This window comes from Daphnia pulicaria, chromosome 4, assembly GCF_021234035.1.
Source record: "Daphnia pulicaria isolate SC F1-1A chromosome 4, SC_F0-13Bv2, whole genome shotgun sequence".
Lineage (NCBI taxonomy): Eukaryota > Metazoa > Arthropoda > Branchiopoda > Diplostraca > Daphniidae > Daphnia > Daphnia pulicaria.
The window spans coordinates 4,648,195-4,670,582 of NC_060916.1; the positions used below are offsets into that span (position 1 = coordinate 4,648,195).

The 22,388-nt window shown below is 36.5% G+C and overlaps 1 protein-coding gene across 1 annotated transcript; it reads left to right on the forward strand.

The window, feature by feature from the left end:
- The first annotated feature begins 9,038 nt into the window (after nucleotides 1-9,038).
- LOC124336750 (probable RNA-binding protein 46) lies at nucleotides 9,039-15,062 on the forward strand. Its single transcript, XM_046790538.1, has 7 exons — nucleotides 9,039-9,116; nucleotides 12,797-13,030; nucleotides 13,169-13,259; nucleotides 13,351-13,461; nucleotides 13,525-13,766; nucleotides 13,839-14,047; nucleotides 15,008-15,062. The coding sequence occupies exons 1-7, from the start codon at nucleotides 9,039-9,041 to the stop codon at nucleotides 15,060-15,062; spliced, it is 1,020 nt and encodes a 339-aa protein (XP_046646494.1).
- The last annotated feature ends 7,326 nt before the right edge of the window (nucleotides 15,063-22,388 follow it).

Here is a 22,388-nt window from a genome sequence, read left to right on the forward strand (position 1 = left end):
GCTACCATAACTCAATAAAGCTGGAAGGGGCTAATAATTCCCCGAATCTGATCAAATGTAAGAAGAAGCGAGAAAAATTGACTTCATGGCAAAGGTAAAAAACATAAAAATATTTTTTTTAAATACTACCACATGGCAGAGTGAGCTCAGGGAAGCTTGGAAAGATTACCAGGGGAAAAAATACGTCTGCAGAACTATTGGAGAAATTGGGAACGGTTAGCCGTAAGCATTCCAAACAACAGTGGAGGGAGTTAGAACTAGCAGAAGAAGAGATAGAGTCCGATTAAAAAATTAAATTAGAATTTGTAAGTAAATTCAAAATAACATTCAAAACTAAATATTCAATTAAAAAAAAATTCACGGTGCCACCCGGGAGTATTACTACTTTCGATTTAAAAAAAAAAACTCTAGCAAAGGGAGTTTTCCTACTTTCAATTTTAAAAAAACTCCCAGTGCCACCCGGGAGTTTTACTCCAGCAAGCCAAAAAACACATTCAACAAAACAAATTCACCGGGTGGAATCCTCACACACACTCACATTGAAAAAAAATCCGCCGGTGGAATTCACACACACATACATAAAACAAAAAAATTCGCCGGAGGGAATCCACACACACACACACCCACATTCAAAAAAATAAATCCGTCTTTTGACTCCACACATAAACACACATTTAAAAAAAATAAATCAGCCAGGAGATTCCGCACACACAAATTAACAAAAACAAATAAGCCGGTAGCTTACGGTAACAGACAAACACACACGATCTCCCACTCTTCTTACGTAATCACGGCTGATACCCCCTAGTGTAAGAATTTGACGTCCTTAAAATCACCATATTTCATAGTCTCTAATTAAATAAAAAATTGGAGCAATATATATATATATAAGAAATCACGATAAGAAAACCATAATAAAAAAACTATTTAAAACATAAATGCTGAAAACAAAATAATTTACCGAAGATGGTTTTCGGCAGTTTAGATTTATAGAGAAACAGACCCGTCTCCTTCTTGCTTCCTTTTTTCAGTTGGCAAGCCCATGTGAATTCAACCGTTAGGGAATCTTCCATTGTTTCCCTCCATGCCCAACGTATGACACATTATTATTTTTTATGTCGACACCTCCAAACGCTCTTAACACAGTGATCTAATAGGAAAAGAGATTCATTTTTATAATACATTGATGGCATTCAAAGACACACGGCGGCTTACAACATTTTTTCTTATTTCAGACATATCAAATTGTTGTTCAAATACTTAATCTTCCATCTTATGAGGTGGCATATTCAAATCCTTATTGACTACAAGGCGCCGTTTATGACCACTAGGTCTAGCATCGTTTGAATCGTTGCTGGGAGCATGATCGTTCTTGATCTTTAAGACTTACGAGAATTTTCCATTGATCTCGCTGTTCTAGCTTCACATCAACAACATACTCTGCAATAGTTCGGACATAACGTTTAATGCCCAAGAGTAAAGAATCAAATATGAATAACAGAGAAAAAGTTGTTGTCCTAAGACCAAGGCGAAAAAAGTTACCTTTTCAGTAATTTATGAACAATTTTTCCTTGTGAGTAGAGGCAACACATTTCACATTCGGGTTCTTTTTCAACTATGACATTTCTTTTCCATTGTTTCCCCTTTGTCTCTGTTACATTATCCGTACCTGAAATGGCAGGATAATGGAAATTAATAGCTGTGTTGTTATAAAAGAATTTTAAAGGGTAACCTTTAGTTTTCTTCTACTTGGACATATGATTGTCTTCTTCCTCAGATTCCACACTTTTGTCTAAAGAAATTTGAACAGGCATTCGGAGCCGGACGAACTTACTTTGCTGGTGAGACGGAAGGCGGCTTAACTAACTGAATCTCACTATCTGTGCTGTCCAAGGTTGGAGGGATTTGTGTAAAATACTATTTCCACATGAAGCCTGAGTTGAACGCCGTTTCCCATGAAGACTTCCAAATTCCTCTTCTCCTGATTTAGCTTATGTTACACTCTCAGATTCGGAAGACTCTTGCAAATCACATCGCACCACATCTTATTTATATGAGAACTATTAAAACGTAAACGATAAAAACTTACAGTGTGCGAAAATTTTGTGTATGGAATGTTGAGGCCAAGTAGTTTTCAGCAATTCACCTCTACGAACTTTTCCTTGAGGATCTTTCGTTGGCCAGTAACATTTTCCTTCATTCGACTTCCAACATTGTGGAATCACTTCGTTGCGAACATCCTCAGTAAATTCAGCTGAGTCAAGTAAATTTCATGACCAAAAAAAAATTTTGATAACTAACGAATGTTGGCTTTATGGACGCAGAACGAATTCCAATTTTAGCACTTTGTGAAACACGTGTAGTACTGCTTAATAAATGCGACTGAATACTGAGTTTTAATCGTTCTATCTCTGTCCCCTTTCTCTAAAATAACTTAAACATTTCTTACCATTTCCTTACTTTTATGAACTTGAAACATGTGAAGGTCATGAATCATGCTTGCAAACGCAATTTTATTTCAATGTGAGCTGCGTACCACATTAAAGTTTACGTGATAAAAGATGGCTATTTTTAGAAATATAATTATGTGTACGCCATTTGTCATCTTTTTTCACAAAATAAAAAAATGCATATGGCAACGCATCACGCGACGAAAAAACAGATAAAAACAGCAGTCAAAAAGAAGAAAAGTGACCTTAGGTTTATTTTCCGGAATTTTGTTTTCTTATTGGAAAAATCATAATTGCAGATATCTCGTTCAGACCTGGTATTTAAAATTAAAATTATATTTTTTTCACTCAACTGATTGTTGTTAAAACAGGGATCGCAAACATTGTTTCTTTAACTATGGCTACCAGGAAACGTAATCTTGGGAGAGTAAAATACAAGTCTCATTTTTTAACTTTGCCAATCAATTTGATAGTTTGGGTTCATCAGATTCTTGTGAAATCCCAAGTGTTGTAACAAGGCCAATCAATAAAACTTCTTCAGAATGTGAATTAGATTATAGTGCTAGGCCACCAACTAAAAATGCAACGAGCAATTGTATACATCCAGATATAACGAGTGTCACCGATTTTGAGGGAATGTGAAGTATTTGATTGTAGTTATATTACATCAGTAGTTATTTACATGACATTGCATTACATACTAAATGCAAAATTTTCCCCTGATGATGAGTCTCTCTAGTGGTAGACATTGTGGGGAAATTTTGCCGTTTTTCTGTTTATTTTTTATACCCTTAAACTTTAACTAGATTAGAAATTAAAGTACTTAAAATGTAGATGAACTTATTCTTCAACTTTTCCTAAAAACTATAAGGGCTTAGGCCTAGCGTTTTTTTTTGTGATTTTTTTTAAACAGGGCCCTTTTTTGAAGTGCCATAAGAAACGCATGGCAACTGCCACAACTTTTGCTCGGCGAAGCGGTTACAGTTGGCGCCAGTTCCAGGGGGCAGGGAAATGTACATAAAGGGGTGGTGCATTTTTTTCATGTTCCCTGTTTTGTTTCGACCCCCCTCCCTCCAAAAATCTTTACATTACAGTAACTAGGTTGCTAATTAAAAAATAAAAACTGAAGTCGCGTAGCGCCATAAGACGCCATGCTAAAAGTGGGCGAAGTTGGTACGCTGTACCAAATTTCATCTCACCCAGCCTTTCGCCATTTTCTATCACTCTCCCTCAAGTTCCTGGTGGATGACAGTCAACGCTACGCTTTCCTGGCCTTCACTTTAGACCGAGGGACATACTGTAGGCCCTTTCATATAGTCTAGTGGGCAGCAATATGAAGCCATAGGTGCAGAGAACTCGCATGCCTGCTTTTTAGGTCACGATTGTGTCATCCCTTTGCAAGTTGTGACAGCGCTAAAGTCAAATGAAGGGCTACACTACTGCAGCGTTGAGCTCGTCAGGCTAAATCGGTAAAAATTATCTAGGATTGATTCAGATTTTGCCTCGCTCGATTCAAAATTGAAGAAATTCGTGGGGCGGTCAAACAATATTCTTTTCAAGTATGACGAACCTCCACATAACCTAACATCTCTACAAACCAACTACGCATCTGACTACAGCAACATGCTAGTTATTCAATACAAGTCTTCAAACACTCGGGTAGTGAATATTTACATGGAAGATTCTATTGCAATAATAATTTTGTTGTTCTATTCAGATCAGGGAGAAGTTACCACGGTTAAGGTTAGTCTTGCTGAAAAAAAAACGTGCAGTAGTAGTTTAGTACCGCGCCTATTAGACAAGAAACTGATGATTATGAATCACAACACGACACTACACTCGCGTTTTCAACAACATCAAACGAGGCTGCTTCTACTGATTTGTCAACCAAGATCCAGTCACCTACTGGAATAAAAATGGATTATAGTGAGGTTACAGCTATCGGTAAAACAACTGGAATAATTGTGATGCGTGACAAAGACATTCAAAACCGTGAAGCTAGATGGAGGACTCGAAAACTGTTCCGTAACTCTTTACAGAAAATTCAGAAGAGAGAAAGAAATAAAAAGAAACATTGAGAGCTGCGCCATTAAGAGAGCCCTCCAACTTCAGAGCGACGGGAAAATTTGTTTCAGTCCTGTTTCGGAAAAAATTGAGGCATCCTACCACTACCCCCATGCCCGGAAGATTTCGAACCTGATTTTGTTTTCAACGAAGGGTGGGAAAAAAGACCACAAGTAGTTAAGATGTAATATCTTGAGCCGTATAAAGTTGAGATAAAAAATCTCTACAATTGCGGAGAACACAAAAAAAATAGTCCCGCCCAAATGCTGGAAAGAATTCAATTCCAACATCCAAAGGAATTCTGTCTTCCTTCCGAAAACCATTTAAGATCTTACATTAAAAAAAAACTACAAACGTCCAAAAAAGGGAGGCGGTGAGAAAACAGAAAAAGTAGCCGATCAGTACACTGCGTTCCTGCAAGACTTAGCCCACAACAATACGGACATGGAACCATCAGACGCGTTACTCATTACTTAAAATAGCTTCCTTATTGAAAGTAATCCTAACCTTCCAACGGATGCCAAAATAAACAACAAATTTAACTATTGTATGTCTAGGTTGAATAAAAGATAGATTCTGTTCAGATCCAACCAGTTCTATTGATTTCTTTCTAACGTTGTCTAACACTAAAAGCCAATTACATGTTTTCTGATGACGTCTCCATTAATGTGATGATACTCGTAGAGCTAACTGACGTCAAGGATTATGCCGTTCTCCAGTAGTCGTCGTAGTAAATACACATCTTCAGTAATAATGGTTCGATGAGCAGTGCACGGAATATAGGCTTTGTGTGTAGAAAACATTATAACACTGGTTTTTATCTTTTTTCTTAACACTGTCAACAGGATTTTGGATTCAGCCTGCAGGTATAAAACCTAAAAGGATGAGAACAATAAATATTAGAAAATGAAATGTAGAAAAACAATGAATTACCTGAGATAGATTTCAGATCAGCACATCACAGAGGATTGAAAAATGACAGGAATTTCAGAGCTTGGCATAGCTGGATCTGGTTGGTTGGCACAGATGCACATGATTACCTGAGATTAACTATTTTGTCGTCTTGTGACTTGCTGCGTGTATATGTTGAATTGAAAATGCATAAGACTCTGCAAATAAGAAAGACATGTTAATAAAATTAGCGTTGTACTCAATATCTGGCTAGTGTAACTGCACATGATCACCCGGCAGTACTTTTTTGTTGACTATTGACTTGCTGTGTGTATGCTGTTTGATTGGAAGTGAATAATAGTCTGTGAATTATACAAACATGTTAATAATGTTAGCATTGTACTCAATATCTGGCTATAGTGTAACTAAACATGATTACCTGATAGTTTATTTGTCGAATTTTTACTTGTGACTGTTTGATGGCAACTGCAAGAGAAGAATTGCCCATAACAGTTGTTAACAAAGGCACTTTTAGGTCAATAAACATAGATTGTCCAGTACTAGCAATAGAGCACATGATCAGTTAACAAACACTCAACTTCTAATGATACGTAGAATAATAGGACACATTTTGAATCAACTTGAACAAGAGTCTTCAGGTTGTTTTGAATACGTCAATTAACCGACTGAAGCCTAGTCTTAACTAATAAAATATATTTTAAAGTGAGTAGAAATGGATTCTTTGTATTCTTTTCTTGTTTATTAATATTTTTTTCATTGACTTTAAATTTTTGCCTACAAACCATTCCCCTCTGTTAATTTTTTTTCTACTGTTTCTGTGAGAAGCTTCATTTCAAAATTGTTCAGTTGCAGTACTGCAGTATGAAAGAAATCTGACTTTGAAATGGCGAGATACAAGAATTTTGACTAGACAGGTATGAGGTAGCTCCATTTTACCAGGATTTCCACAATTGGTAACATATGATTGCAATGTAAGGAAAAGTTTAAGTACGTTTAGTAAGTTAATCACTTTGTTCGACAGGTATCCAATTAGATTGTTAGAGATTGGAGGTGAACATTGGTTCACCACAGTTAGCTGGAAGATATGTTCCACTTTCAAGACAATCTCAAACGAGCTTCTACATGGAATTTTCAGATTTATATTAAAAACCAAGTTTACTGACATTCTGTCTTTAGATTATTGACGTTTTTTAGGAATATTTAATTGAGTGGTTTCATTGCTACTTCTGGTATTGGTTTGTTCCTTTGCCCGTTGATTGTGCAATTCAATCGATTTTGCTAGCTTGCTATCAAGCTTGTCTTCATTTGAATCTAACAGTGCTAATAAAAGACTCTTGTATTAGAACTCTTAGATTATCACAAGAGCATGGTCTGTAATGTAGGGGGTTTCCTCGTTGATAACGTAGTCCGTGATGTAAGCTAAAATTCTTTTCTTGACATTCCATAAGACATTGTTGCAGTGGTGTAACTGGGCATCGTTTATCTATACATCTACTCCACTTTTAGTGAGTTTATCGTTTTTTTCCATATCGATTACTTACTAAATTTAACAACTGATCATTTTCCCTAATCGAAGCCGAAAATTCCATTTACAAGTGTTTCACTCGGATTGCTGGTGTGATTGCTTCCATTCTAACCGGACCTACTCTGATCATTGCCGAGCGAGAAGTCAACGCCAATTCATCCGTGCACATGTTTCCTCAAACGCGGGATTCGTTAACCAACTTATTGACGAATTCTATTTGATCATAGGAGCCAGGAATTTGGAGATAGCTACCAACGCCTGTTTGAAAGGAGTCCACTTAGCTGGCCATCTGGCCTCGTCTAAATATGGAGGCCTTTCGGACAACGCTGGTTATCAATTCCCACTACATTCAAATGTCTTCTCCCATTTATCTCCTCCAATCTCTTTGACAAAAATACGAAAAACGAACGTAGATTGTGTTTAGTCGCTGTGTGCCATCTCGCTGTGTGCCATTACCATTTAAGTCGCTGTGTGCCATCTCGCTGTGTGTCATCATCATTTAAGTCGCTGTGTGCCATCATTGTTTAGTCATTTTTGCTCGTTAAAATTGTTTTACATTCCGTCGATTCGCCAACAGCTTGGCACACATCACTTGGGCAAGATGAAGATGAACAATGAATGCAACAAGGACTGCAAGAAAAATGTTTTGAAGTGGGTTAGATAACTTCCAAAGTTTTCATATTTTATTGGTGACTTCATAAAGGAAAAATTTTCAGAAATAAAAATTATTTCATTTCATTAAGAAGAATTCGTCACTGAACTCGTCAAGCGTTTCATCTGGGCAAGCGTTAGATCTACCCCTAATAGCATTAGTACCGTGATCCTTCCGTTCGTAAAAATCCTCCTTAAAAGAAAATAAAACACCTCTCGTACCACAAACTCCATCTACTATAGGAATTTGGTCATCAATCTGAAAGAAAAGTCTTATTCAATGTTGACATTTTATTTAATTCGTATATTTTTTTTACCACATTCTTTAAAAGTTGACAGGATATGCATGTTGTCTCGGACTCTGTTCCCATTTTTCTAATACGTATCCCATGGAAAAGCAAATAAATGTCTTGCAGGTCAATCAAATATGATTCAACAGATTTAAAACATTCCATCTATTAGAGAGTGTAAGAAAAAATTAATAGGAAAATTGCAAAATATGATGGTTATAGGAAAAAAATTACCAGCCCGAAACTGCTAACCACAAATCCACTTGGGTGAAGACAGCAGATAAAGATTGGCTTCCCTTTAGTGTATACGTAAGCAATGCGATGGACAAGCGTCACTAAAGGGGTGTAATAACCACCCTGAGAACCCATAGCATCTTTCTTCTGTTTTATCGACGTGTAAATTCATAGCTGATTGCAAGGAGCGACCACTACCCATGCCGACTGTGTTTGGCATTTTAAAGAATTTTTTTTACATAATTCCATCCCTAGTCAAATTGACAAATATGTAAATATAAATTGTAAACGTAATTTTAATGAAATTGTAAACTTACGAAACAGCTTTGTTGACAAGCTTTTCTATTTTAGTAACGTAATCGTGTGGGCACGCTTTTCAACCAGACATTCTTAATTTGAACAAAATTGTTATTAAATCAATGCTGGAAATCAACACAATTATATATCACCTGTTAACAGAAAAAACAAATACTTCCGTAGACAAAGGAATCTCAACCATTCTGCCCAACAAAATTTGGACATTGTGGGAAAGTGACTGTTTATAGTCGGAAAAATAAATTTTCGAGAATGATATACCCCTCGCAGATTTTTGTGTTACATTTGCTGAAAATGAAGACAATTCTATAGCAAAATCTAGTCATTTCGAATACATTTACATTTATTGATTTAGATTTCCCCCCACTCAAAGGTCTTTGATAAACACTCACCTACAGAACATGTCATTTTTCTCGCCGATAATGATCGTGATGATGATGATGAAGAAGTGAAAGAGTTAGATGTTAGTAAATAAAGTAGTATAGTAGAGTAAAAATAACAAATAATAATAAATGCTTTTTAAATATCAATCTTAAGAAATCTCCTGCAAATCTCCTTTACTTGTGTCCAAAAAAATTGACATCAAAGTTGCAAGATATGGTATCTGAAACGCTTAAACAAAAAGGTGTGAATATTGATACTGTATCAAAAAGCAAATTCAACATTAATAAGTCGGTAAGAGAGATTATGTTGGGAATGTTTATACTCATACATATTTGGAAAATACCAATTTAATAATTTGCAAAAAAACTATGATAATATAAATAATTTTACTATATTAGGTAACAAAAATAATGGTAAAGGTGGAAAAAAGAGAGAGCGTTGAAAGTATAGCACATTAAACCAATCCTGTATCACATTGTAAAATAAAATGAAAATGTTCTTTATTCCTCGATATGTTACAAATACTGAAGTAACATTTAATCTTGTTAAAAAAATATACTATTTAACTGTTCTCAGCGAAGAAGATAGTTTCTTAAATCATCTAAGGAAGAAGGGAAAGTTTAGAGGTGGATAACGAAGGTTTAGAAGATGATAAGTAAGTCAATAAGGATGAGCAAGGTGACGACAAGGGTGAGCAAAGTGAAAAAGGAAATGAGGAAAGTGAAGGCACGCAGAGGTAGGAGGAGAAACCTAAAAGAAAGTAGCTGAGGAGACAATCACGTAAGCAGAGATGGTTAGATAACCAAGGAAAGAAGAAAATGAAACTGGATACTGACTCATTGTCAGAAGAGTTGGCTGAAAAATGTAGCACAGATAATTTAAATAGTAAAATAGTAAAAAATTAATTTTCCCTAGCAACATTTTTTGCAGACAAAAATTCCGAAGTAGAATCAGACAACGTGGACGACGTCAGCAATCTTGTTAAAAACCTTATACTATTCTTAGCGAAAAATATGTTGATTGCTTCAATATTGCAAAAGAAACAAAATTGTTGGTACAAACATTACCTTTAGTTTCAAATATTTCTTTAGATTACGAACTCCCCCCAGAATTGATCTCCTACAGAGAAGATGAAAACAATTCTAAAGAAGAATCTGGGGAACATTACTTCGGGGCACAATCCTCAGACTCCAAAGAGGAATCTTATTTAGAGATAGTGACTGAGGAGAGTTACGAAGAAAAAATATTCTAAAAAAAATATGACATCCTGGACAGTTTCGCCGAAAAGAACTAAAGCTCCTGTAAAATCATATCGCTGCAATTGTTAACAACTAGAACTTGAAGAATATTCAGATTGAATAAAACATAAAATGCGAAAATTAATGTTGGTGATAACGATCACCAGGATTCATTATCCATAAAGCGCGAGTCGACATGGGCATCCAATTACAGCAGCAAACGGCATTATGTAAGATCAGCTTGTAGAAGACAGAGGCCAACGATGCTAGCGGTCTTCCTTGACTGGAGGCTTCCGGGTAGGCTTCCAAAGAAACGAATGAATCCAGCACGTATATATCTATCGTATATACATCTGACTGTTTAAGAACGGCAGCTCTTTTCTAGTCAATGATGGCCATCGACGACGCTACACAATCTCCAACAAGCATAGCTCCTTTCACGCATTTGACGCCAAGAAAGTACTGAACCATTTTGATAATCGGTACGAATTGGTTGCCTATACGACGTCCTTTGATCAGATCAATGCAATCGCCCCAACCTAAAGAAAAAAGCAAATTATATGGGCTGACTATTAACCTTAACAAAACAAAGAAAACTCACACCATTGCTTTAACAGACGAATTTGACGACTTCTTGAGCTACTTGCTTATTCTGTTAAATGCCTTCAAAAGTCTTCAATGTTTTTTTTTGTTTATTTAATCTCGAATTTGGACCCAAGAATCTTTAATATCTCGAGACCTTCTTTCTGTGCTATTTACAGGTAACTGAAGAATCCTCGTACAGAGTGTGCCTATCATGATCGACGTATAATCAGCACAATCAATCGATAACAAAATAACTGAGTCACTAAATTCTTTCCCTGAATCAAAGGTATCGTCAGTGTACTGCCCATCTACCTCAAACAGCAGCTCACTTTGAAATCCATTGTTTTAGTAAGATGTAAACTTGTAACCCTAACATCTTGTATGTGTAGTGTTGAAAAATGGATTTTATCCGAACATATTTCAAAAGTGTTTCTGTGAGGGGATCAGGGTTGGTGAGGCTTTTGCATGTAGTTGTTTTTCTGAAAACGCCTATTTTAAAAATCTTTCAGCATCCTAAAGTATCCAAATAACAAAAAAAATATGTGATAAGAAAAATACTCAATATATTGAACATGAAATCCCATTTAAAAATGATCATATAGACCTACCAAAAGAAGGGATAATAAGGTTTTTTGATGTTTCCAATTTCTTCCAGCTGCATATAGAAGGGTAGAGAGATTTCATCTGGTAATACATATACCCAGCTGAAAAATCTATCAAAAGCTCCTTAGCTGGCAAAATAGCTCCAGCTACGTATTTTTCAATCAATTTTCGATGAAGAATTCATGATTCTTCTGTGTCATCCCTCTCGATTGATTGACGTTTTACAGTTGCTCACGAACCACGTGGCTATTTTCGTCTTGGATGTTATGTTGATCCCGTTATACTATTATAGTTTGTCCAGTCATCGGCCACTTGTTGCACAGTCAATTTTTTCTTGAGTTCGAAATGAAATCCGCTAAAAGCTAATAATCCACGAAAACGTAACAGTAAAATCCGTTCAAGCACGAAAAGAAAAAAGGTAGATTGGTTGACTGATGTTAGTCTTGTCTAACGTTCCTTCCTTCTTAGCCTCGTAAAACCGTTCCGTCATAGAGTTGGAGACGTTCTTTGGGTTACAACTGTGTCTTATTCTTGCATCCATCCATCCGTCCATCCCCGTATGTATCGAGTGAATGGAAAAAAGGGCCGACGAAAGCCGCCGCCGCCCGGCCGCAGAAACCGACAACAGTTTCTTTCTATGCTTGTTGTTGTGTGTGTGTAAAAAACACTCCGCCCATATCTTCTCCTTTTTTTTATAGGCTAGAGAGAAAAAGAAAAAAACATTTTTGTGATATGCTTTGAGGCCCGGAATTTTTTTTCTCCAGTGGGACGTGCTAAAACGGTCACCTTCTTTTTTTCTGAGTTGTTTTTATTACTGTTGGAAAAAAAAGAATATGATTCGGGTGGGGTGGATATTGTGATTGAATGTATCGAGTACCTCACAAAATCCATTCTAAAGCGTCAAAAATCCATTAGCGTCAAATCGTCGGGCTCGTACTGCTTTCTCACATTCCAGGTGAAACATTTTTCGTTGTTTTGAAATAAATCTATTTTCTTTTCATTCATTTCAATTTTGTTTTAATTTAATTTAATTTATCCTATTTTTGGTCGTGGAATTTTGTTTCGGACTGGTCCGATAGATTATTGAATTTACGTTATAAAAAAAATCTTTGATAGTACAATAAAATGTGATAATTTCTCTCGAAATTAAAAAATAACATTTAATTTTGCTCCTCTATGTGGTGATACGTCCAAATTGGAATTAGCAACTAGGCTATTTCTTCTTCTTCCGAATCCTCTTCTGTAATTCGTTCAAATTGTAAAGACGAAAAAAGTTGACGACTGTTTCCCATCCAATCAATCCAAAATCAAATCCCCCACTCCATCATTGACTCAACCTCTCAATTCCCACGATTGGAAGGTGCTGCGGGAAGTGGTTTCTGGTGGGAGTAGTGGGCGGAAGAGTGTTTCTTGGAAGGCTGCGACTGGAAGATGCTTTTGTCCTCTCAATTCCTACGATTGGGAGATGCTGCGGGGGGTGGTTTCTGGTGTTCTACTTTGTTTTACTTAGTTCTTAATTAATTTTAGTTAATTAATTTGTCATAGTATAAAATTATCCCTAAGGTCCTGGATTCTGTTTCCCAAACATACAAAACATGTATCCCCCTTCTGGAGACGGATTCCCAAGATTTGGCCACTTCAGTCATCCCGAAGAGAACTGGTGGAGTTCAAGAACTGGATATAGTTCTTTCATACGTTGTCACAGTGACCAAAGCACAAACAACATTTGGAGGTCCTCCTCTGACCTGGATCGGTCCCCAGCCACCTCAGTGTTGTGAAGTAAGTTGGCCCAATCATTTTAATTGTTATTATTATTTAAAAAATATGTCTTCTCTTTAGGTTTTCTTTTGAAATGTTCCAAGTGATTTAATGCTTGAAGCCACTTTTTGAAGACTGTGGATCAATTTGGAGTCTAAGACTAGTAATGGATCCATTGTCGACCCTCAGCCGTGGTTTTGGCTACGTGAATTTCACCACGATGGAAGCCGTAGCCGTATCAATCGATTTGGTATAATTAATTTATCAATTTTCAAGACGATTAACGATTAACAATTATTATTTTTGCATGTTCTCGTAGCTAAACTGATTGATTATTAAAGGAACTGGAGCTATGCAGGCCAATGCAAACGTCCCGAATTGCCTCTATATCGGTAATATTCCGAAAAGCAAGGATAAAGACGACATTAAGACGCAATTCAGCATAGTATCAGGTACATGACGAGTTCAACTATCCTGACCCGGCACGTTTGAATAATTTTAATTCCCTTCATCAGGAGGCATAGTGAATGTCATTTCGGCGGAAACTAAGCCCAACTGGGGATTTTATCTTGTGGAATATGACTCGATGCAGTCCGCTGCTTTTGCAAAACAACAGCTAAATAATGGCACAATCAAAGTTTTTGGTTCCGACATAATCTTCGATTGGGCCGATCCCAATGAAGCCAAAATGCACAAGATCGTTGACGGCGTGGGTTCGCAAGCAGAGCGAAAAACAAAAATCGATTCATCATCAAAGGTTAATTTATATTTAGATTATAATAGCATTTTTGCCAATTAATTTGTTACTTTTTCTCGTACTTTTTTTCAGATAAAAGTACTCCATGTCGGAAATATTTCAAAAAGAAGCAGCATGGAACGTATAAAAGAATTGTTCGGAGAGCACGGCCCCATTCAGCTGGTCGAAAAATTTGAAGACTACGCTTTTGTTCATTACGAGAACAGGGACGATGCCGTGAAGGCAGTAGAAGATCTACATGGCCGCACAGTCGACGGGGCGAGTTTGACCGTGTCATTCAAGTAATTGGACACAACTGGACGAGAGTGACAAGTGAATGTTTTCATATTTTTTTTTTCTTTTTGCGTTACGCATCCCCTAAAATTTTTGATCTCATAGATCGTACAGATCTATCTTAAAATTCTACGCTTTGTGGTGTTTTGGATAAATCTTACAACAACGTTTAAATGTAAATGACTCTTTCAGAATATTAAAAAAAACTGAGTGTTTTTTGGTGTGGCACAACTTTTTGAACTTCCTGACAATTACTTTGATGAGGTTAGTTTACTTTAAGGAACTCATCAATAAGTTTAAGGAGCACCACAAAAATTCAACAAATTCCAAGGCAGGGTAGTCCATGATGCTTAGTTAAAATGGAAGACCATAAAAATTCGGGTTAACCGACGCATTTCTCCGGTACGTCGTTAACAACTAAAAATATTTCGCAAACATCTTTCTGACTATCACCTTGAATACCGACAGAAAAACAATTACTTTGGCTTGTTTCTGACCTTTTTATCGGTGGCGCCGAGACGACCATAGGCACTATTCTTGGCAACCCCCAATCAGGGCCCTTTAGTACCCGAGTTCAACTATCCTGGTTGGCATAAATTTGACCCGGCACGTTTGAATAATTTTAATTCCCTTCATCAGAAGGCATATTGAATGCTATTTCGGCGGAAACTAAGCCCAACTGGAGATTCTGTCTTCTGGAGTATGACTCGATCCAGTCCGCTGCTTTTGCAAAACAACATCTAAGAAATGGCACAATCAAAGTTTTTGATTCAGACATAATCGTCGATTGGGCTGATCTCAATGAAGAAAAACATCACAATATCGTTCACGGTGCGGGTACGCAAGCAGCGCGAAAAACAAAAAATGACTCATCATTAAAGGTTAGAAGAAAATTTCTTAATTTATATTTAGGTTCCAAAAGCATTTTTGTCAATTAATTTCTTAATGTTTTTCGTACTTTTTTTCAGACAAAGGTACTCCATGTCGGAAACATTTCGAACAGAAGCAACATGGAACATCTAAAAGAATTGTTCGGATAGCACGGCCCCATTCAGCTGGTCGAAAAGTTTGAAGACTACGCTTTCGTTCATTACGAAAACAGGGATGATCCCGTGAAGGCAGTAGAAGCTCTACATGGCCACACAGTCGACGGGACGAGTTTGGTCGTGTCCTTTAAGTAATTGGACACAACTGGACAAGATTGATAAATTGATTTTTTCATCTTTTTTTTTCTTTTTGCGTTACGCACCCCCTTGGGCTTAGTCCAAGGTGTTTTCTCTTTAATTCGGGATCTAAAAATAAGTTTCCGTTTGCTTCCCGGACCCACGGAGAGAGATAAAGGAGGAACACGACCAACGGAACACGAACGACTACTTACAAAAGTGACTACCCCAGTGTCCCTTTCTAAAAAGTTACCAGATTTCGGGAACTGGACCTGAGACCCAACATTGCCAGTTCTAAGAAACGACGTTTTGGTGAAAGTTCCGTAAATTTATGTTTCCATGACGACAGTCGTCTGTTTTGTGATGTTGGTGGACTTTCACCAAAACGTCGTTTCATAGAACTGGCAATGTTCTTCATACAATTATTCTTCATACTTCACTTCATCCGTGACATATATGTATTGCGTTGGTATGATATTTTACTTTTCCTTAATTGTTTCCTAGGATGAAAAGTCAAATAATATTAAAAGTAAATAAAAATTAATTTTTTATAGGATTTAATGTCTTTACTACTATATGTAATTACAAAGGTTTCATGAAATACACGTCCCAACAAAGGTGAAACCTTCTTCATGGATTCTGATACCTCGATATACACATTAAGTTCCGACAGCTGTTTAGCTGTCAAAATTGGGAAAGTGAGGAAAATGGAATAACATTTTTGGGTGTATCGCCGACGTTGCCATAAAAAAATTTGAAGAAAAAGTCCGTTCAGTCGTGCACAGAGGATTCCTAAACGGATCCAGCCAGCCAGCAGCTGTTTTTTTGTGTTTATTCTTCTGTTTGTGTTTTTTTGCTTTAGTGTTGGTGAGGTCGTGGTTTGTGTGTTGGTGTTTGGTCTCCAAAAAACAATAATGTTACTGGCACTCTCTCGACAGCGAAACGTAATAAATCGCGAGCATATAGATTTTTATTAGATTATTTATTTTAATTTTAATGACAGTAGAACAGAACACAAATGAAGGGCAATACAATACAAGGCAGCGAGCAGAACATCACCGTTTAAAAATTTATTCTTCTGCCTTAAAATCCGATCGTTAGATTCCGCACCGAAATAGCTCCCCGATTCTTGCATGGCGAACGACGCCAATTCACTTTTTATGGATAGGGAAGACTCTGTGCTGGACTGAAACAACTGGATCTGGGTAAGAGCTTTTCTTCCTCGGAGGTGCTTATTACGTTCAGGATATCACAGTCTTCAATGGAAGACGGCAGAAAGAAGTCCATTTCCGATTCTTGACATCGTGGTGGAGTTAGTAAATCCTAGAATTTTTTCCTTGTCTTCTAGCCTTGGAACAAATGGTGACAGGAATGACCACTGATTGGGATTTGGTGGCGGAATAAATCAGAAAGGCGGGTGGATTGTGGAGGTAAAATATGCTGCTCCTCTTCACATGATGGGACTTTAGTGGCTTCCGGTTTATGTTCCATGAGATAAATAACTGACGATAACTTTCCCTTGCTGCTTACCGTATCCTAATAGGCTACAGTAGTAAACTCGAGCTTCACTCTCATCGCTATCAATCTCACAGAGGGTGTGATAAGAATTATCCACACTCGATACTAACATTCGCGCATTGGGGAAGTGATGACTGTCTTAGTGATACCATCCATCAATTTGTTTTACTTCATCATAGTCTAGTCGACGCGCTAACCACTACGCCGTACGCGATCATTTCCAACGTCATTTTTAAAGGAAAGCTTTTGACCTGAAACTTGATTGATTGAGTTGTAATTTTTCAATCAATTTAATCAGACTAAATCAACTTTTAAAAAATATAAATACACCTTAGGTTTCTTTTTTAAAAATAATAAAAGGGTCATTTAATAGTGTGTCGAAATAATAGATAACGGGTCGTACGTCGGACATTCATAATACTTATCCTATTTTTTCTATTACTTTCTATTCCAAAACATTCCTTTGTTAGGGCATTGGAGGTGACATTCCAACATCAATTGGACGACTAGCCTCCATTTCAATCACCACTATCTACAGTACCCTTACTACTACCACAACCAATCGGCTGCCAGCTGCTTTTATCAGCCCAGCAGCAGCACCAAACAAAGGACTATGTCGGTTACCACCTCGAGCACATCATAATGATTCGACGACTGCCAACTCATCTCAACATAACACGGAATATACCACATTGATGTCAGTTAAAGACGGTTTTCCCTAATTTTACCCTGGGGATGTGATGTGTACAATGTGAGTGTAATGTAGTAGATGTAATTTTATTGAAAATAGATCCAATGCCTAGGTTAGGGTGGAGCCAACGGGGAAAATAAAAAGAGACGAAAGGTGATAAAACAAAGTTTTCAGAAGTTTTCTCTGTGGTTATCCAATTTATTTTTAACAAAACAACTTTATTCTTTGTCACATATTTCTTCCGACACTTCTCATGTGCATTACAGTTTTCAATGATATTCTTAAGTATTTTGGTTGATGGTTTTTTGGTTGCTGCTTGTATTAGACTTCGTAAACCTTTTCTTGTAACACAAACTAATACATCCTTTTCTTAAATGAATTCAGAAATTGCACATTTTTTGGCTGTTGAAGTGCCAGATTCCATGTTGAAATTATTAATTGAAACAACCACATATCTCTACACTTTTCAACACAAATTTCAATACTTGAAGGGGACACTTTGAAAAAAGTAAACGAAGCCAAAGCGGCTTGAATAGCAGAAAACCAAGCGGATGTGTTAATCAGTGTTTAGTAATCACTATTACGGAACGCTTGGGAAAATATGCAAAATTATGGTCAAAAACGGCACAAACGTCCACTGCTAAAACAAATATGGCCGTAAAAGAATTACTAAGTAACTTCCAATCAAACCAGGGGGGAATTTGTATGTGCATTAGTTTATTAGCTGTACAGTTTTTAAAATTTGCCACTTTCCCGTAAGCACTTTGTCAAAAACGGAATCACGTTTTTTTTTATTTGACACATTTATTTTTCCCAGAATTGCACCAAAATTTGTGTGCCTAAATAATAAAAGATTTCCTACAATTATTTATTTTTAAAATTAATTTATTTACAAAATAAAAAAGAGATACAAGAATTATAAAAAAAATCAACAAGTATTTTTATAACTTCCCGCGAATTTTTATCACGAGAGTTTTACATAGAAGAGAATTACACAGGTAGAAACAAAGCTTACGAAAAGAAATCTATTAGCCATTTGTTAGAGTTTAACCCACTTTTGGGGCCCGATTTCCCTATACTACCAACAGCGTCATCGCCATCCACAATTGTCTAAATTTGATAAATAAATTGTGAATGTAGTATTTATGAGACTCAGTGTAGTACAAAGTTACAAGTAATTTCTCGATTAAAATACGAATGAATTCTGCGCGTGGCCTTTTGTCGGGCTCTTTTGGTGCCACGCCTTCTGCAATAGGGTGCACAAAGTTATATTTTCTTATTATTCTTAAACTGCTTGTCATCTACTGTGTTTCACAGCATCAATGATGAAACACGAAATTTTTTCTGAAGTTCCAACACTGAAATCTGACGACCAATTGTGCTGAAGATGCCCACGCAATATTTCATTTATAACCGTAGCAAACGCAATTATGTGGCTTTTAATGTTTTTTTTAGACACAAAAAAACTTCAGGACAAAGGCTACGGTTCCTCTAACAGCTTGACGATTCTTGTTGATCGTACTGTTGAGCTTTGCCGTTATTTGATTGTGTGTGTTACCAATGTCACATAACCAGAATGTCTAGTCACTGTGGTTTTCATTTTGGGCATGCGCAAGAACATTTGTAGCCTTTAGATCACTGTGTGCGAGTTGTTTAGAATGGAAGTATTCGTGCCCACATGCAATTTGATAAAATTGCTTCATATCTGAAATGTGATATGAAATCATTAGAAACAATTTTGGAAACTAGAGAAGGAATAATAGTACTTCAATTCTAGCTGGAGAAAATTTGGAGGTAGAGTATCAACCAAGTGCCTCAACCAGTTGATTGAATGGCAGATGCCATCAACCGTAATTTTTTTGCTTGAGAGGGCAAAAACCAAAAAGTTTTTTTCAATATACAAGCCAAAGCAGCTTACAATATTAGGATGATGTAATGCAACAAGCTCTGTTTTCTTTTGCAACAGAAATTGGTTAGCATGTAATGTATGTGTGACAATTTGTCAAAGTTGTAAACCATAACAGCAACTGACACTATTCCAAGGATGCCTGCATACACTGTAGCAGATTCAACCTTTCCAATCTGCTGGTCTGTTTTAAAATTTATACCTTTTTCGGGAAGAATAAATTTGGCTGGTAGCACCGATCTTGCAACAGTTGACGAAGAGTGAGGAGTTAAAAAGTTAGAAGCTCCAAATTTTTTTTGATTAGAATTTTTCAAGCAATGGATATACTCTATTATATACACGAGACAATATGATTAATCGTTGAAATTCCTAAAAATTCTTCTTAAATTCTTATTTAAATACTGCTGAATTTACTTACTGTTTTCCTCTCGGAAAAGCGTCAGCCATGCTTTCAGTGAAATGTTCATTAGCTCTAATACAAACAAAAATATCGGGAAATAAACGCACACTCCGCGTAGTCTATGTTGGTTTCGAAAGCAAATAATGGTTAATGGCGATTGCAATCGCAATTGAACATATTAGTGGTTGGAACAGCGAATAGGCACAAACATTCCAGATGTTTGATTTTTACATCGCCTTGTTATTTGCGATTGCAACAGCAAGTAAATTTATTAGCGTTTGTAAAAACTAATAAGCACAAGTAGTCCAGAATAACTATTCTATATCGCCTTGTTATTTGCGATTGCAACAGTAAATAAATTTATTAGTGGTGGAACAGAAAATAAACACAATTATTCCAGAATAAGTATTCTATATCGCCTCGATATTTGCGATTGCAACAGCAAGTTAATATATTAGTAGTTTGAACATATCAAATAAGCAGAAGTCTTACGTTATAGCCCTATCACTTTGTAATTTGCGATTGCAGTCGCAATTAAAGTTATTGGTGGCTGGAACAGCAAATAAGCAGAAGTCTTACGTAATAGCCCTATCACTTTGTAATTTGCGACTGCAGTCGCAAATAAATAATTTAATTTAAATTAATGGCGATTGGAGCCAATAAGTGAGCGATATAATATCAAATATCTTAAATACTTGTTGTTACTTGCGATTGCAATCACTAATTGATAGCATTTTCAGTTGCAGTGGCAACCTGATTATCTCGATTAGCTGTTGCAAACGCAAATTTTAGCATTTGCCGTTGCAACCGCAAATAACAGGGTGATACAATATGCCGAATTGGTTTGTCAGAAAATAGCAGAGCTATATTTCATCTGGGTTTATTCGCTATTCTTGCCGACGAAGAAACCCTCCAAGTCATCATTAGAATTCCTTTCCTCCTCTGAATCCTTTTACTCAGAATCTTCCTGGTATAAGATCTATTTTCTTCAAGTTGTTCATATTCTAAAAAAAATGATTGTTATAATATTTGTCCTAATTTTTTCTATTATTTCTATTCCAGAACTATTTCTTCACATTCCTTTTCAGGGCATTGGAGATTACATTAATGCAATCTGGGTTTCTAAAAGATAAGGTAAGTGGAATTTCCACATATTTATTGTAATTTACTTATTACTTACAGAGCCAAACGATTTTCATTTATGTAAGCAGGCGATGAAGCTTGTAGACAAATATAACTAGTTAGTAACTGAAGAGTGCGAGGCCATTTGCTAGGGAGGGATTCGTCATAGTTGGCTTTCGGGTTAGACCAATGACCCTCCAAATGTATACGTCCCCGTTCGTCTAGAACCCTCCTCATCCTCCTGGTTTCACAGTGGGTGAGTGACCACGGCGGGCATTGGTAAGTGGTTAGTTAGGAAACGGGGCAACAGAAAAGAAGGGAGCCAAGATATTTTCTTTTAATTTATCTACTTCTACACCAATTATCAGTCTTAAATTCCAGCAATCTCTCGACGGTTTTCAAGTAACTATAACAGCGCCGAGGAATTAACCTGAAAGGAAAAATTTTATTTTATTTTGTAGCGACAGCAAGCAATACCTCAAATCTATCAATTTTACTAATAAATTTTTACTTTTATCAATCTTACATTTCCCTTAACTCAAATGGTGGTCACCACAACCATTTGTTAATAAAGATAAAGGATCTCTTTCATGTGATTGGAAATTTCAACTTTCTTGTATTTTTCCCAACGCAAAAAATCACACAAATTGAATTAGTCGTCGTTAAGAAAACCAGCAATTGTGCACTTCATTTTAAAATTTTCTAGTTTACGTATCATTGGCTATCATGGAATTAATACCATCCAAATCATCTATTATACGTGGAACAACCTAATATAATGAAATTTGTTTTAATTAATAGATCGAACGGGGGATGTTGAAATTGAAAGAAATGTCGAACAATGATCTGAAGTGATGATGATGAGGATGAGGAAGAGAAAGAGAAAGAAAAGATCCACCAGCAGAAAAAGAAGGCCAGAAAGCCAAGGTGGGTCTCAAACCAAAAGAATAAGAAGTTAAACTTAAATGAAACTGAATATTTCACCTTGCAGTGCAACACAGGTATTCTATAATAAAAACAGATGCACGAAATTCAGGCAAAGTCATTCATGCCCACTTCTTTCAGGCCCACCCTTTATCTACAAGATTTTCAGACCCAATATTTTTACGAGACGGATAAATTCGGATTTTGATTGTTTAATCAATGGCATTTATTGTATCTCATATTTTTAAGTTTTGTTGGATAACGAAGGAATAGTGCTTATAGTAGCCTATTCATACCACATGCAGTAGTATGGCACTCGAATACTGATGTAGCCGCTTTTCTCGATACCTCTTTTGACAATTGATTTAATTTCAAAATGCTGGTCAAATTTATTTTAAGTGTAAGGCTAAGGTAGCTACATTAGGCATAGCTCTATTTATTACACAGTCGACTCGAATTCGGATATTGTCAGAATCTGTTTATTTGTCTAATGGGCAATGGCCTGTATTGCCATTTGAAGGGACCAAAAGGTTCGAATTTTGATCAAGATTGTGAAAGATCTTTAAAAAAATAAATTTTTACTCGTTGAAAAGCTCAAATCCAACATGCACCGCAATACCATACA

What these genes read in the sequence shown, in the direction of transcription:
- LOC124336750 (XM_046790538.1), top strand. Translation starts at nt 9,039, where the DNA reads ATGGTATCTGAAACGCTTAAACAAAAAGGTGTGAATATTGATACTGTA. An exon ending in AGCCACCTCAGTGTTGTGAA is followed by an intron (nt 13,031 to 13,168) that starts GTAAGTTGGCCC and finishes TTGGAGTCTAAG; the next exon opens with ACTAGTAATGGATCCATTGT. An exon ending in GCAATTCAGCATAGTATCAG is followed by an intron (nt 13,462 to 13,524) that starts GTACATGACGAG and finishes TCCCTTCATCAG; the next exon opens with GAGGCATAGTGAATGTCATT.